Source organism: Macrotis lagotis, chromosome 1, assembly GCF_037893015.1.
Source record: "Macrotis lagotis isolate mMagLag1 chromosome 1, bilby.v1.9.chrom.fasta, whole genome shotgun sequence".
Classification (NCBI taxonomy): Eukaryota; Metazoa; Chordata; class Mammalia; order Peramelemorphia; family Peramelidae; genus Macrotis; species Macrotis lagotis.
This window is the reverse complement of record NC_133658.1, coordinates 188,490,314-188,505,249: the sequence shown is the minus strand read 5'-3', so window position 1 is coordinate 188,505,249 and position 14,936 is coordinate 188,490,314. Positions and strand designations below refer to the sequence as shown.

General features: G+C 37.4%; 1 protein-coding gene across 2 annotated transcripts in view; it reads right to left on the bottom strand.

The window, feature by feature from the left end:
• The window catches only part of BLK (BLK proto-oncogene, Src family tyrosine kinase), a 159,851-nt gene that overhangs the window by 15,518 nt on the left and 129,397 nt on the right, over positions 1-14,936 (bottom strand). For both annotated transcript variants that reach the window (XM_074209508.1, XM_074209509.1), the window contains exons 5-10: positions 14,066-14,164; positions 12,523-12,626; positions 10,999-11,145; positions 8,525-8,677; positions 6,904-7,083; positions 5,639-5,715 (exon numbers count right to left, since the gene is read on the bottom strand). In XM_074209508.1, coding sequence (XP_074065609.1) covers positions 5,639-5,715; positions 6,904-7,083; positions 8,525-8,677; positions 10,999-11,145; positions 12,523-12,626; positions 14,066-14,164 — 760 coding nt within the window. The remainder of the gene's footprint in view (positions 1-5,638; positions 5,716-6,903; positions 7,084-8,524; positions 8,678-10,998; positions 11,146-12,522; positions 12,627-14,065; positions 14,165-14,936) is intronic.

The window sequence follows — 14,936 nt, the reverse complement described above, 5'->3', positions numbered from 1 at the left end:
TTTTTTAGGTTTTTGCAAGGCAAATGGGGTTAAGTGGCTTGCCCAAGGCCACACAGCTAGGTAATTATTAAGTGTTTGAGGCCGGATTTGAACACAGGTACTCCTGACTCCAGGGCCAGTGCTTTATCCACTGGGCCATGTAGCCACCCCAACCAATCCTTTGACATAAAAATATTTTAGAAGCTTTTTTCCCTCCCTTTCAGGAGCTACAGAAAGGGGGAACTATAAGAAGTTACAAAGAGATGTGAGATCAGAATCACAGAGTCAGGCACTACAAAGAAAGGCATCAGGACTCTAGAATCCAGTAACATGAATGGAAATGATAGAAAAGGACCTCTGCTGTCCACATTGTCACATCTCCCTTCTGTCCTGCTGCCCCACAGCTTAAATCTTAATAATAGGTTGAAAGCTTTCCCTTTTTTTCTGGAGGAGAAAGATGTTTGTTTATATTTCTTTGTTTATAATTTTTAGTTTGTCTTCATACATGATGGCAATTATTACCTGTTGTCACTGGGGGTTGTATTTATTAACAATAATGTTGGGAAGAAGCAACAAAGCAGGAAAATATTCTCAGACAAAAGAAAGAGATAGAGATAGATCTAGTACTGAAGTATTTTAACTGAGGACTTAGCAAACAAAAACATGATAGAACCAAAGATTCTATGAGACTACTTCCTAGGGTGGAAAAGGAACATCCACCTGGATACTGATACAATATTAGGGCAAGGAGCAAGTGAGAATGATTGAGCAACCTGATTAGCACATTATATATTTTTTATAAAAGTAATTCTTAACACTACAAAGTGACTTATCTTTTTCTTACATAAAAGCATAGATATATGATTTCTTTCCTCAGCATCAGTTTTAGACAGCTTATATTTTTCCAAGTAGTTTTGCCAAAATTTTGGTCTCAGAGAACAGAGGATAAAACATTGAAATAGAATATGGAGGTGGAATATTGTACATGTCACAGATAAGTTTGTTGCTGGTTGTGATAGATTTCATAATTGTTATTCTGTTAAAACAAAGGGTTCAAGCATCTGGCACAAAGTATGTTAATAAATGCTTATTAACTATTAATAGAGAAATAACTGGTAGAGAAAACAAGAAGCATCAATAAAACTTCTAAAAACTAACATTCATTTCCTTCATCATCCTAATAAATAAATACCATTTTAAAAGTTATATAATGTGAACACAATTGAGAAATAAGACTCTTCCTGTGAGAACTCAGAATCAACTATGTACTTCAATGAAGAAGCAAAGTAATAGTTCAGGTTCTATATGTACATCTCTTTGGAACTTTATTCCATCTCTTTCCTCCTCTCATCTTTTTCTCTAAATTTTCCATCTGGGGCTTTCAGGGGAAAAAGAGGAGAAAAGAATGGAGAAGTTGAAGAGAAAAAGAGATAGAGACAGACAGAGGGAAGTAAGGGGGGTATTGGGGAGGGAGGGAGAGAGAATATGAACATAGAAGACAAAGTTGGGCATTTTTATCTTTTTTAAAAGTGAAGGGGAAGAATGAAAACCAGGGTGGCACTTTTTCTTTTCTGTTTACCAAGCTTCCAAAATTGGGACTACAAAACATGCTTATTCTTGTCCTTATATATATTTTGACCAGAACGTATAGGCATAGTCTTAGAAGAACTCAAGCAGTTTGGAGCATGGCCCTTGAGCAGGAAAGCACTCCATATTGAGAACTTTTTGACTAATCTAAGTATTTAGCTTAATGGATGGTGAGTTGGTGAGTTAGGCAGCCATGTAATCTAGTCATTCTTCTAAAAAAGTACTGGCAGTATAGTCCTTGGCAAATTCTTACTCTCTCAGCACTCCCAACTACTTTCTTGTATGGAATAGAGAAAGTGCTGCCAAAGGTGCCCATAGAATAGGTAGAGGCAATTTCCTTCCCTGAGAGTCCTCTATACCAATGAAATCATTGATCCAGTCCTTATCACCTAATTTTCCTACCCAGGTGCTGCCTTAGTTATTTCTGAAGGAATTCAAGTGTTACCAGCACTCTTGAAACTTTATCACTTACAAAGACAGTACAAATTAATTGTGGTTATAGTGGTTAAATGCCCTTAGAGCATTTTATGGAGATGGGGGATTTTTTTTTCATATTTATCTTATGTGCCCTATTAGTATATAAGTTCCTTGAGGTCAGAAACTGTAATTCATCATTTTCTCTCCCTCATCCCTGAGCATAGAACCTTGATCATAGTAGGTCTTACAAATTAATAGTTGCTGCATTCATTTGGGTCATATTTTGAGGACAATGTATTGAAGAGATGAACTTCAATAATGTCAAATGGTATAGAGAGGTTGAAAATGATGAGGATAGTGGGAAAAACTATTGAATCTGACAATTAAGTGATAATCTTTGTGATAGTGATAGTCATCTTGGAGATAATTTAGTCTAGATCCATTGTTTTACTGATATGGAAACTGAGGTTCAGAGGAAGGAAGTAATTTGTACAACACATCACAGGTGGTTAAAAATCTCTAAATTGTGACCCAGTCTGATAGTGTCTTTTAATCTAGTGTTCTAGGTTGCCTTAGATGATCATTGGAGTCCTTTTTAATTCTCAGAATGTTAGACTTTCTTTCTATTTCACATAGGAAATTACTTGTTGGAAAAACTGAAGGAAGTAAAAAGGCAAGTCACTATCAAACTTGTTGCAACAATAAACCAGGATTAGACTCTTTAGTCATGATCACTGATGGAGATTATTCCATTCAATAAATTTGTTGAAGGTTTTTTTTTCTTATTTGTTTCCTGTGCAATCATTTTATTTATTCATTCAACAGTTATGTTGACCATCATATGTATTGAACCCTATGCCTACAATCACTTCCTGGTCTTGAATGTGAGTATTTTCATGCTTTTTGCCTGTAGGGTGACCCCACAATTTTCCAAAAGATAGAATGTGGTTTGGACAAGCTTAATCCTAGCATTAATTTTCTGAAATTAGTTTTATCAGCTATAACTCCACTCTGTATAGCTGTGCTCACTTCAGTGGAAAAAAGAGAAGACATGACATCAGTTCCTGTCCTATCACTAATAATAGATAATATTCCATGCCATGAAACTGGGGGTGGAGGTCATGCGGTAAGTTGGGGGTGGGGGAGATGAAAGGGGGTTGGTTTCCCTTCCATAAATGAATGTGACTGTGTTTTTATGTATCAGAGGGTTGACCACAGACCAAACACCCACACTTCAAAGCTGTCGAATATATTTTCCTGCCATTGACAGGGAGGTGATTTGGTCTGTCAAGCTTCCTTTGAGCCCCATTAAATAAGTTTTCCTCTCCTAATCTCTTTTCCCATTCCTGGGATAGGTAAATTCTGAATAAGATTTCAAAGAACATTAAGTTCTATTTCCATTAACTTTGGTATTACATTGCCTAGGGCAAAGTGGACTTGATCTCTTCAAATTTATATAAAGATATTGAAAGCTGGATTAGTTTCTGAGGATGGAGTCTGAATGCTTCAAGGCTGTTGAAATTCATTTCTGCTCATATGTTTTGAGAGTCCCCAACACTAAATCACTATTAGGATTCTTGGAAATTGAATAACTTTTTCATTTTTAAGAAATGTCATAAACCAGGCCTCCAGTTCAGAAAGAGCCAGGTTCACATTTGACGTATGCTGCTGTGTAGCTCTGGAAAAGTAACATAGCCCACATAGTTCCCCAGGCAGTCTCTGAGACTACATATTGCAGAATAGGTTGCTGACCTGTTTTGATAGAACGAGTTCCCCCCCCCCCCCCCCCCCCCCAGGAGCTCTCTATTCCAAGGAAATCAGAGACCTAGTAATCACAGCACCTATCTTATAGAGGTACAAACTGAGGGAGGCATATTACCAGTAAAGAACTTCTTGGTAGATAATCACTAAAGATGTTTTCAGAAAGATTTAGGATGGGACAAAAAGCTGGGTAAGAAAGGTACTGGGAAAAGATGTGAGTGAAGAAGCTAAAAAGGATAATAGATGGATAGTGTTGCAGTATAATATGTCTTTAAGCATATTGGGAGGATCAGTCCTCTTCTGGAGTATAAGGAGAGTAGTTACATAGAATAAGAGGTTTAGAGGTGCTTGTGAGACATTGGTAAAGAAAATGACTGCCTTGATTAGATTACAGACTCATTGAGGAAGATTTAACATATAAAGAAGCTATTTAACACAAAATGTTAAATGCATAGTTCCAATCGTGTTGCTCTTCTGATCAAGAAGATACTGTGGCTCCCCATTGTCTTTAGATTAAAATATAATCTCTTCTGTTAGGCATTGAAAACTCTTCCCAATCTAACTCCAGCTGACTCTTCCAAACTGATTAGCATTACTTCATTAATCAATAAGTACTCATTAAATACCTACTATGTGTTAGGCACTTGCTAAGAGTTGGAGATAAGAAAAATGAAATCATCTCTGATTTCAAGAATATACCTTAGCAAAGAGACAACGTGTACCTAAATATATGCAAGCAAAATGTACTCAAAAAAATGCACAGTTGAAGAAAACAAGAAAAGCTTCATGTAAGAAGTGATATTTGGGCAATTTGAAGGAAACAATAGATATTCCTACAAGGATATATTCCAATGATAAGAGATAGCAGAAGGTCATATCCTGCATGAAGAATGATTGATTTGACTCACCCTCAGGTACTGTTTCTTATATGTAAAATTCAATTTCTTTCCTCTGACCCTGCCTGGACTTGTTTCCTTCCTGACCTCTACTTCAGGGAACCCCTAAATTCCTTAAAGACCCAGTTCAAATGTTACCTTTTAGGTTTCTTTAGATGTTAATATCCTGATTCTCATCAATCCAATATTGTGTTTATTTTGTTTATATGTGAACCCCTAGCAAAATATAAGCTCCTTGGGGGTAGAAATTATTTCCTGTTCATTTTTGTATCCTTAGTATCCAGCACATTTTCCTGATACATAGTAGACCATTAACAGAGGCTTGTTGACAGATTGATTGATACTCATCAGCATACTACTCCAAGAATACAATGCCAGCAGGTGTACTCTTGTTCATTAATACAAATCTCTCTAATGCTCAAGATATTCAGTCCAAGGCCACCTCTACTGAGTCAATGTCAATCTTTGAAGTCTCAGATTTTTGTCTCCATTGAATGTAACTTTTTTTTTTAGGTTTTTGCAAGGCAAATGGGGTTAAGTGGCTTGCCCAAGGCCACATGGCTAGGTAATTATTAAGTATCTGAGACCAGATTTGAACCCAGGTACTCCTGACTCCAAGGCCGGTGCTTTATCTGCTAGGCCACCTAGCCACCCCAATTGAATGTAACTTTAAGGTAAAGGATTCAGCATTGGATCTAACAAAGGGCTCTTTGTGAAAGATTATTTATCTTTTCTGAGATCAAGATCAAATGAGAGCATGTTTTATATAACTTAAATTGCTTACTGTTTTAGGGAGGGAGGTGGAAAAGGAGGAAGAAAAATTTAGAACTCAATTTTTTTTTAAATGGATGTCAAAAATATCATTACCTATAATTGGAAAAAAATAAAACACTATTTTAAAGAATGAGAGGATGGATGTGTGTTAAAGTATTCTGAGAATGGTAAGCACTGAGGAAATAGTCACTGTTATTGTTACTGGTTATCTCTGGTTCACACACCTGGGCCATTATGTCAATCAGTCTTGATAATGGCAGCTGGCAACCTTCTTCTGACTTTAGGAAATCCAATAAGCACCCTAATAAGAAAGAAATTAAAACATTTTTCAGAAAAATGAATTTCTCAACTTTATTTGACTAGATTCTCCCAGAACAAGCTGTTCCTGTTAGTAAACCAGACAAACTCTAACAGGTCACTCAGGGCAAAGAGAGAGTAGTTTGTCAGGTAATAATCAGTGTAGATTCCCAAAATATCCTGGCCATATGTTTTATGCCTAAAGAAGTTCTTTTTACTCTTAAGATTTGCTTAAAAGTAGGCTAACTCATGAAATTAAGTATTAAAATAATTCTCTTTTGTTAATCTTCTTTTCTTGCTTGGATTCTCCTAATCTGGACCATTCCATTCTAAGGACAGGATTATTTCAGAATAGAATTCATGGCATGCTGATGGCCCATGAGGAATAGTGGGGAAAGCAGCATCCCTGGAGCATGGATACCATGAAGACAAGAATGTTCATCTCTCCTCTTTTCTCCCTTCTTCCATCAGTTCTACCCTTTTCTCCTCCCCTTCCTCTTTTTTCTCATCCCCCATCCCATCTCTCCTTTTCCCCTTCCTCTCAAATCTTGCTTCTTTCTGTTTCATTTTTTCTTCTTCCCATCTCTCTCCTTCCTTCTCTTTTCTTTACTTTTTCCATTTACTATCCCCTCTCTTGCATCTCCATCCCTCCTTTTCTCTCCTTTCTTTTACTCTTATCCCCTCTTTTCCCATATTTCTCCCTTTTCCCTTTCTCTCCTTTTCCTGCTCCTCTTCATTCTTCCCTCATTTTCTCTGTCCTTCCTCTTTCTCCTTTCCTTTTTTGCCCTCTTTCCTTTTTCTGTTCTTTCCACTTCTGGCCCCACCTTCTCTCATTCTCTCTTTCTCCTCCTCTCTTTTCTTTCTCCTCCTTTTCTTCCCTTCTATCCCTTTCCTTCTTTTCCTTTCCTCTTCTTTCTCTTCTATCTCCTCTTCTCCCTGTGAGGATCAATGGGCTATAGAAACTGTCTTCCTAAACTCATGGGAAGAGCAGCCTTCATAAGAAGAGCTTACTTCTCCCTCTGCCCCTTTAATCACCCAAAAAGGCCATATATTGACCATGTGCTTGAACTCATTGTTTAGGTTTTGTCTTTTAGAGATCTGCCTATCAAGTACTCAATAAATACTCGGTGAATCTAAACTTTTACCAGTTCTCATTCTCCCCTTCCCAAACCCAGTCTCAATCCCTTATCACCTTTAGCCATGTATTCTGTAACAATATAGATGGGTTCCTGGGTTACCACTGCATAGAGACGGACCAGTTTGTCATGCTGGAGGGTTTTCATCAGATTGGCCTCAGCAAGGAAGGCTTCAGGAGACATGCTGCCCTCCTTCAGGGTCTTGATGGCTACCTTTATGTTGTTCTTATAATAACCTGTGCCAAGGGAAGGATTAAGGAATCCATTAAGGATACAGATCTTCTATCTAGAAGCAAGTCCCTTTCACCATGAGGCAAAATGAGGTACTATAACATTTGGAGGAATCAGAAGACTTGGTTTCTAATCCTGTCACTCACCAATCTCATTTTACATATGAGTAAATTGAGATTCAAAAAGTTATTATTTGAAAGTTTGTCTTATGGAAGAAGGGATTAGACTTGTTTCATTTGGTCTCAGTTGGCAGAATCAGAGGCAATAGACAGAAACTGGGAAGAAGACAAATTTAAGCTTGATGTTAGGAAAAACTTGCTAACAATTAGAGCTGACCAAAAGGGGAGGCAGTGGGCTGCCCCTCAATGGAAATCTTTAAGCCATATGCAGTGGTATAGTTCATTTTTGGGTATAGGTTGGACTAGATGGTCCCTAAATTGCTGTCAAACTCTAAAATTCTATGATTCATTTCAGATTCAAAATCAGGAATCCAGAAGAATTTTGTTGTCATTCAATCAACCATCAAAAACATTTATTAAATTCATTCATTTATTTATTCATTCAATCATTCCTGCAGATCAAACCAATAAGTATTTTTTTTTTTGCAGGGAGGAAGGGAAAGAGAATCAGGGTTAAATGACTTGCCCAAGGTTTCTGAGTATCTGAGACCAGATTTGAACTCAGATACTCAGATCCTCCTGACTCCAGGGATGGTATTCTATTTAATTCTCCATCTATCACCCTCAAAATCACATTTGAAGTGTTTTCTATAGATAGATTAGATACTATGTTAAGCATTGTAAATAAAAATAAAAGGCAAAAAAAGAAAGAAAAATACAAAGAAGGAGCAATCTCTGCCCTTAAGGAATTTATATTTTGATGGAAGGCAAAAAAAAAATTAAAGTACAACGAGGGGAGGAGGTTCATTAAACATTTATTATGAACTTATGTGCTAAACACCAGCACTGATGCTCCAAAGTTACAAAGGCCCTCTTCTGTAGAATTCATCCAGAAAGGTTCAGAAGCAAGATCTCCAATAATTCAAGGGAGAAAGTACCAGCATAGAGATTATCCAAAAAGGTTCAGAAGGAAGGTCTCCACATAATTGAAAGGAGAAAGTGCCAGACTAGGGATCAAGATCCTTGCTACAGTTTTTTAGTCATTTCACTTTCCTCTGTATCTCAGTTTTCTCTTCATTAGATAGGGATAATTAAAAAGTATCTACTATGCTGGGGATACAAAAGGAGGCAAAAGACAGTCCCTGACTTTAAGGAGCTTAGAATTCAATCTAAATTCTGCCCTACCTGCCTCAGTGTTGTTTTGAAACAAAAGAAAGCATGTATTTGCAAGGAATTGCCTCCACCCCAGAGAGACCCTTTGTCCCTGTCTGTTTTATTTCCCCCTCCATATGTACCCCCTGGGAGATCTTAAGTAGCATGAACTTACCCATCCAGACTTCTCCAAACTGTCCAGAACCAAGTTTTCTCACCAGTTTCAGTGACTGCCGAGGTACTTCCCATTCATCCTGGGCCCAGTGTGTCTGAGGATCCAGAATCACACAGGGCATTGTCAGCCTCTGGCATAAACCGCCCCCTTTCTCTGTGTTATAGTGACAAAAAGATGTGAATGGGTCATTACTGGGGTAACAAAAGAACTATGCCTCTCCCTTCTATTTGGAAGATCCCAGTTGCCCCACTCTCTGGTATTATTAATCTTTGCTATTAACATTCCAGAAAGATACAGAAATGAGAGGAAGGGGAGAACTGGTATTTGCTGTCCTCTTCCACATTTCTCCCTCTGCTATTATTTGTCTGCTATTATGTATCTTCTATTATTTATCTGAATAAAATGCCTAATATCTTATCTTTCAAATAGTAGGTACTTATCATATAATTTTTTCTTGCATTTTTATAGGTGTAGAAAGCTTTTTGCTACTAATGAATGTGATAGAGTCTGCAACTTCAACATAAATTGAAAGTTGATGACTTGCCCCTAGGAAATATGTTCCAGAAATTATTATCAATGTCATTCTGACTCCAAGAATGGACTTCTATCTACTATTCCACTCTGCATTAGATCAGTATAAATGCATTTAGATTTAAATTTTGCTCCTTTAAAAGCTGTCATATCATGAGCCTGTAGGTGGCAGTTTTGGAATTGGTGAAGACATGGCCACTTAATGTCATTAATTGCAATAGGGAAATTCTTTTCTGAATTTGTAATTTCCATGGAAATGGACGATTCTATGGAAATTATTATAATAGGTTAATCAGTCTAATCATTTTTATAGAGGGACTTTGAAGGGATATGTTGGAGTCAGCTCTTATTGAGTTATTGCTTTGTTGATTATTTAGATTTAAGAAAGTGATGGAGAAAAATGTTAATAATGTGGATTAAATGCCCTATGTATACTTTTTTTCTACTGAAGAGCTACTTGCGAAACATCTACTAGTATACCCATAAAAATAACACCAAGATTCAGTTAAATGTATTAATGATATTGTGAAATAATTGTTACAGGATCATAGAGGAACTGACTAGTAGGTGAAAGGAAGTGCTCAAAATATTATCAGCAATGATTTGTAAGCAAAACGTGGTATAAAAGACATCTTTGGTGAAATGTAATGATGGGGGCAGGAGGTGGGCTAGTTGGGGCAGTAGTAGTGAGGGCAGGTAAAGGGTCTATCTTTGCACAGGTACCCACAAAATTTTAAAAGATAGTCACAGGAATTCTTTTCTAATGTTCATGAACTTGTTTTGTTGAAAACTATATTTCATTATAATTGGTTTCTTTTATAATCTTTTGCATTTAAAAATATTTTGAGGAGAGATCTATAGGCTTAACTACATTAAGATCTGGCTTTATCAAGAAACTCAAAAGCATAAAAAGTTAAGTATCCCTGGCTTCAAGTAAGGTCACTGTGAATAGATCCTCTATGGAAAACAAGGAGAAAAATGGGGATGGAGACTGGAGAACATTATTTGGTATCCATGCACTAGGATAAAAAAGATTATAACTCTATCTAGTTGAGTGATGCCTATGTTTCTACTAATGTCATATCATGAACTGTCAGAGCTGGGAAGTACCTCAAAAGATCATCCTATTCAACTCCATCATTTCCCAGATAATATGACAAAACTGTGGAAGTACACTAAGGGCTCCTCAGCCCAATGCTTTCTTTAAGGAAATATTAATAAATAATATTTTTATCTGAAGTCCTTCGTGAATTTTCTCAATGAAGTAAAACTTCTCAGTACTTAATCATATTCAAAGGACTAAATTTAAAATCCAGTCTAAAACCCTTTGTTTCATCCCTATCAAAGGTCCAACTTGTTTCTAATGGGAAACTCTTGAACTCTAGGAAAATTATGTAGTAACCATACTTGAAGTAGGAGTATCCTTTGATTTATCTAGCCAAGAGTAGTATCACATTCTCTGGCTGTGGTCATCATTGACATAATAATACTGGGAAAATTATTCTTCAGGCAATACTGATATTTAGAGTTATTTTTCCTCTAAATAAATAAAAAAACTTTAACCTAAACTTTCTTTTTAAAATGTTGACTGTAGATTGTTGCCTTTATGATTATAATTATTAAGTATGAATAGTTGTGGCAAATTTTTAATTATTGGGATGCAGTAGGAAGGGGATCACTGACCTTTTTATTTCTCTTTCTCTAAGAATTACTTGCATTTAGGTAATTTGTGACAGACTTGTACCAGATGAGTAGAATTAGATGCAGCTAAGTCCAGAGAGAGGGGAGAGCTAGTGAGTATCAGAATTGGGACTAGAATCCAATTTTTCTTGTACCCAGATTAGGACCTACAGTCACCATTATAAAGCCCAATTTTTCTTAATATATTTCTCTACATAAACATAAGTGATTTTCCTAGAACAAATTCAATGCACAACTCTTACTAGAATAATATTGGACCAAATCTTGTAGTGAAGGGAAAGTAATCCTGGGAGAGATATAATATCCTCCTTCATCTAGAGACCGGATCTTATAGTGTTTGATCACATCCCCTGCAGAGGTGGTGTCCTTCACAGACAGGGAAAAGGCACCTGGAGAATCAATTAAGAAACACATAAATGAGAGAAATAAGACTTTAACTCAAGAAAATTAGGTAAATAAAGTGAAACTTGGTTTTCCTTTAAATTACTTAGTGGAGTTTTCTAAATATTTTCCCTGTTTACCTGACCCTCTGTCTATAGTTTCATCAATTCCTCAAAACTTAGCTGGTCAAAACTCTAGCAAAATTTTCTTGTCTGACTAATTACCAAGTGTTGATATCCTTATCTTCTGAGCACTTATTCCTAGGATTATAGATTTAGAATTGGAAGGGACATTCAAGATCGTTGAACTTACCTCCTTTTATAGAGAAGGAAACAGAGGCCCAGGGAGGGTAGATCCCTTACTCAGTCACACAACTAGTGGCAGAGCTGGGCTTTGAATCCAGGTCTTTCTATTATGGTACACAACTACTTGTAAAAGGTTGCCCCAGATGTGTGTGGAGGAGGTTGTTTAGACTTCAATGTCTGATTTTCAAGATACTGTCCCCACTGGTCTGTTGGCTAAATGCAGGTAAAAATAATATGTGGCTTTCTCACTGTCCTCTCCAGTCCAGGTAATTCTAATCCCGAGCCATCCCCAGTAGTCTCACTCTTAGCCACATTTACATTTCTTTACCCTCCCTCCCCTTACCAACTGGCTTCCTCATCTTCTACCTGAGGGACTGAGGGAGAAGGAAATGCAGTGACCTCTCTCTATTCAGGGAATGCTTATGTTAGTCAAGAAGCATTTGTTAATGACAAGCAACTACCCAGCAAAACTAAACATATTCTTTTAAGGGAAAAGATGGATATTCAGGGCAGCTAGGTGTTGCAGTGGATAGAGCACCAGCCCTGGGGTCAGGAGGACCTGAGTTCAAATGTGATCACAGATACTTAATATTACCTAGCTGTGTGACCTTGGGCAAGTCAGTGAACCCCATTGCCTTGCAAAAACTAAAAAACAAAAAGAAGGAAAAGGTGGATATTCAATGAAATTGGGAACTTTCAAACTTTCTGAATGAAATGACCAGAGCTGAAAAGAAAGTTTGATTTTCAAGTTCAAGACTCAGATGAAGCATAGAGAAGGGCAAGTCATGAGAGATTTAATGATGTACTGCTTATATTCATCATGGGAAGACGATACTGATAACTCATAATTAATCTTCTCATTTATTAGGGCAGTTAGAAGGAGCATATATAGACAAAGAACAAGAGGGAGTTGAATTTGAAGGTATAATATATCAAAAAGATGGAATTAATGGGAGAGAAAGGAGTGTAACTGGGGAAAGGTAGAACAGATAAGTTATTTCACATAAGAGAGGCAAAAAAAAGCTTTTGCAGTAGAGAGAATAACATACACACTCAATTGGGTATAGAAATCTATCTTACCTTTGTTTGTTTCACTCTCTCTAATAAGGAATGCACCAGTCTTGTTGATAGGGGCCAAGAGTTTCCTCTCAGCATCTCTTCGGCTAATTGTTTTGAAGAACCACCTGGAAAGAGGAAAGGGAAGGAGAGGACCCATGAAATGGTAGCCCAACCTTCCAAAGCTCCTGTTAATGATCTTTTTTTCATTGAACCTCTTGCTTTAATGCTTCTCCCACAGCCTTGTCCTGTATACCCAAAGGCAAAGGGGGGGGGGAAATTCACAACTCATGAGTATATACAATACTTTCCTGTCTTCTGGAATAACACAGTCCTTAAAAATAGCTAAAATATAGTCACAACTTGATTTTAGACACATGGTCCATGTAAAGAAACTTTGTCAACTTGGAGGCACACGAAAGCAGGGATTAGTTTTGTGCCTACCCTCTTAGGAGTGTGTATTTGTGTGTGATTCTGTGTGTGTGAGTGTGAATACTTACATATGTTGATAGAACATAAGTATAGATACTTCTAGTAGATTGTGAGTTCCTTGAGTTGTCTGTGATACTGAGAATTTAAGTATTTGCCCAGGATCATGCAACTAGAAGGTTGACTTAAACATAGGTCTTTTTGATTCAAGCCAAGGCTATCTAATCCTACTACATTACTTGTCAGATATTCAATGATTGTTGAATTAATTAAACCAAACACTTATTGTCATGATTTAAAGTTCTACCAACATCTGCATTTAATATTGTAATTGGCACAAGTAAGTACAGAATATATGCTGGTTGTTGATCTGACTTCTCTCACATCTGCAAATGTGCTAAAGAGACATTCTAGTGACTACAGTACCAATTCAGTAGGATTTTGAACTAAGTAGAGGCTGAATAGAGGAACTTAGGACTCCAGCTGGAAGCCAGGTCTTAAATCTGTTCATCTATTTATTATATCCTACTACTCTAAGGGCAGCTATCCTGGGCCTAGAGTGCGGAAGACCTGAGTTTGAATCTGGCCCCAGACACTGATTAGCTGTATAATCTTGAGCAAGTCACTTTTGCCTCGTTTTTTTTTTTTATCTGTAAAATGAACTGGAGAGGGAAATGGCAAACCACTCCAGGATCTTTGCCAAGAAAACCCTAAATGGGGTCACAAAGAGTTGGATTTAACTGAAAAACAACAACCACTCCTTCTCTAGGCAGAGAATATGGGTTCCAATTCCACAGAAATAGCTATTTCAATGAGGAACTCTCTTATGAAGCCCTAAGGAAGCTTAACTATGACCAGGCAGCCCATTCTATAGCCTCACATCATAAGCTTTATCCTGAATTTTATAAGAGCTATCTCTATTCAGGAATGGAGGGGACAGGGGCAATTCTCATTCTTTCTGACTGGGCAGAGCAAGATTACTTGTTGAAGATCACAGTGAAGCACTGTTGCAATCAAGATGGCAAAAGAGAAATCCAAAATCCAAATAGTCAAGCAATGGTTCCCACTTCTTCCATCCTGCATCCTTTTCCCCCAGAAGTAAAACTATTTGTTAATATTAGAATTAAAATGTACCTACTTTTCAACTTCCAGAGTCTCTACTTGAGCAACAAAGTTGCTAGGAACATAGCCTTCCCTTCCAGTGACAAGTGATTTGGCCAACCACCAGTCTCCAGTTCTGAGAGGGGGAAAAAGGAAAAACATAAATATAATAAGAGTCCAGGGGCGGCTAGGTGGTGCAGTGGATAGAGCACTGGCCCTGGAGTCAGGAGTACCTGAGTTCAAATCCAGCCTCAGACACTTAATAATTACCTAGCTGTACGGCCTTGGGCAAGCCACTTAACCACATTTGCCTTGAAAAAACTAAATACATACACACACACACACACACATACACACACACACACACACATATATATCTATACATATTACAAATATATGCTTGGCACTTGTCTCCTCACCTGCTGATGTGCAACATTCATGGAAAACTTAATCCTGATGGGAGAATGGGACAGAATTGAGAATCAGAGCTAGCCAGCCCCATAAAAAGGAACTGTTCAGTCACAAAATTAAGAGTTGAAGGCCAAACTTCTAGAACAGTGGTTAGATGTAGTTTGGTCTTCAGAATAAGAAATGAAAGGGGTAGCTAGGTGGTCCTGGAATCAGGAAGATCTGAGTTCAAATTCAGCCTCAGGCACTTAATAATTACCTCGCTGTGTGACCTTGGATAAATCACTTAACCCCGTTGTCTTGCAAACCCCCCCCAAAACAAAAAAATAAAATAAGATATGAAAAGAAAACAATGTAAGTCAGTGGAAAGAGTGCTAGATTTGAGTTAGAGGATGACTCTGCCATTCACCAGCTATGTGACTTTGGTCAACACTACTTCTCAAGGAATTACTTCCTTTACTAGTAAAATGAGAGGGTTGGACTTGACCTCATAGGTTCCT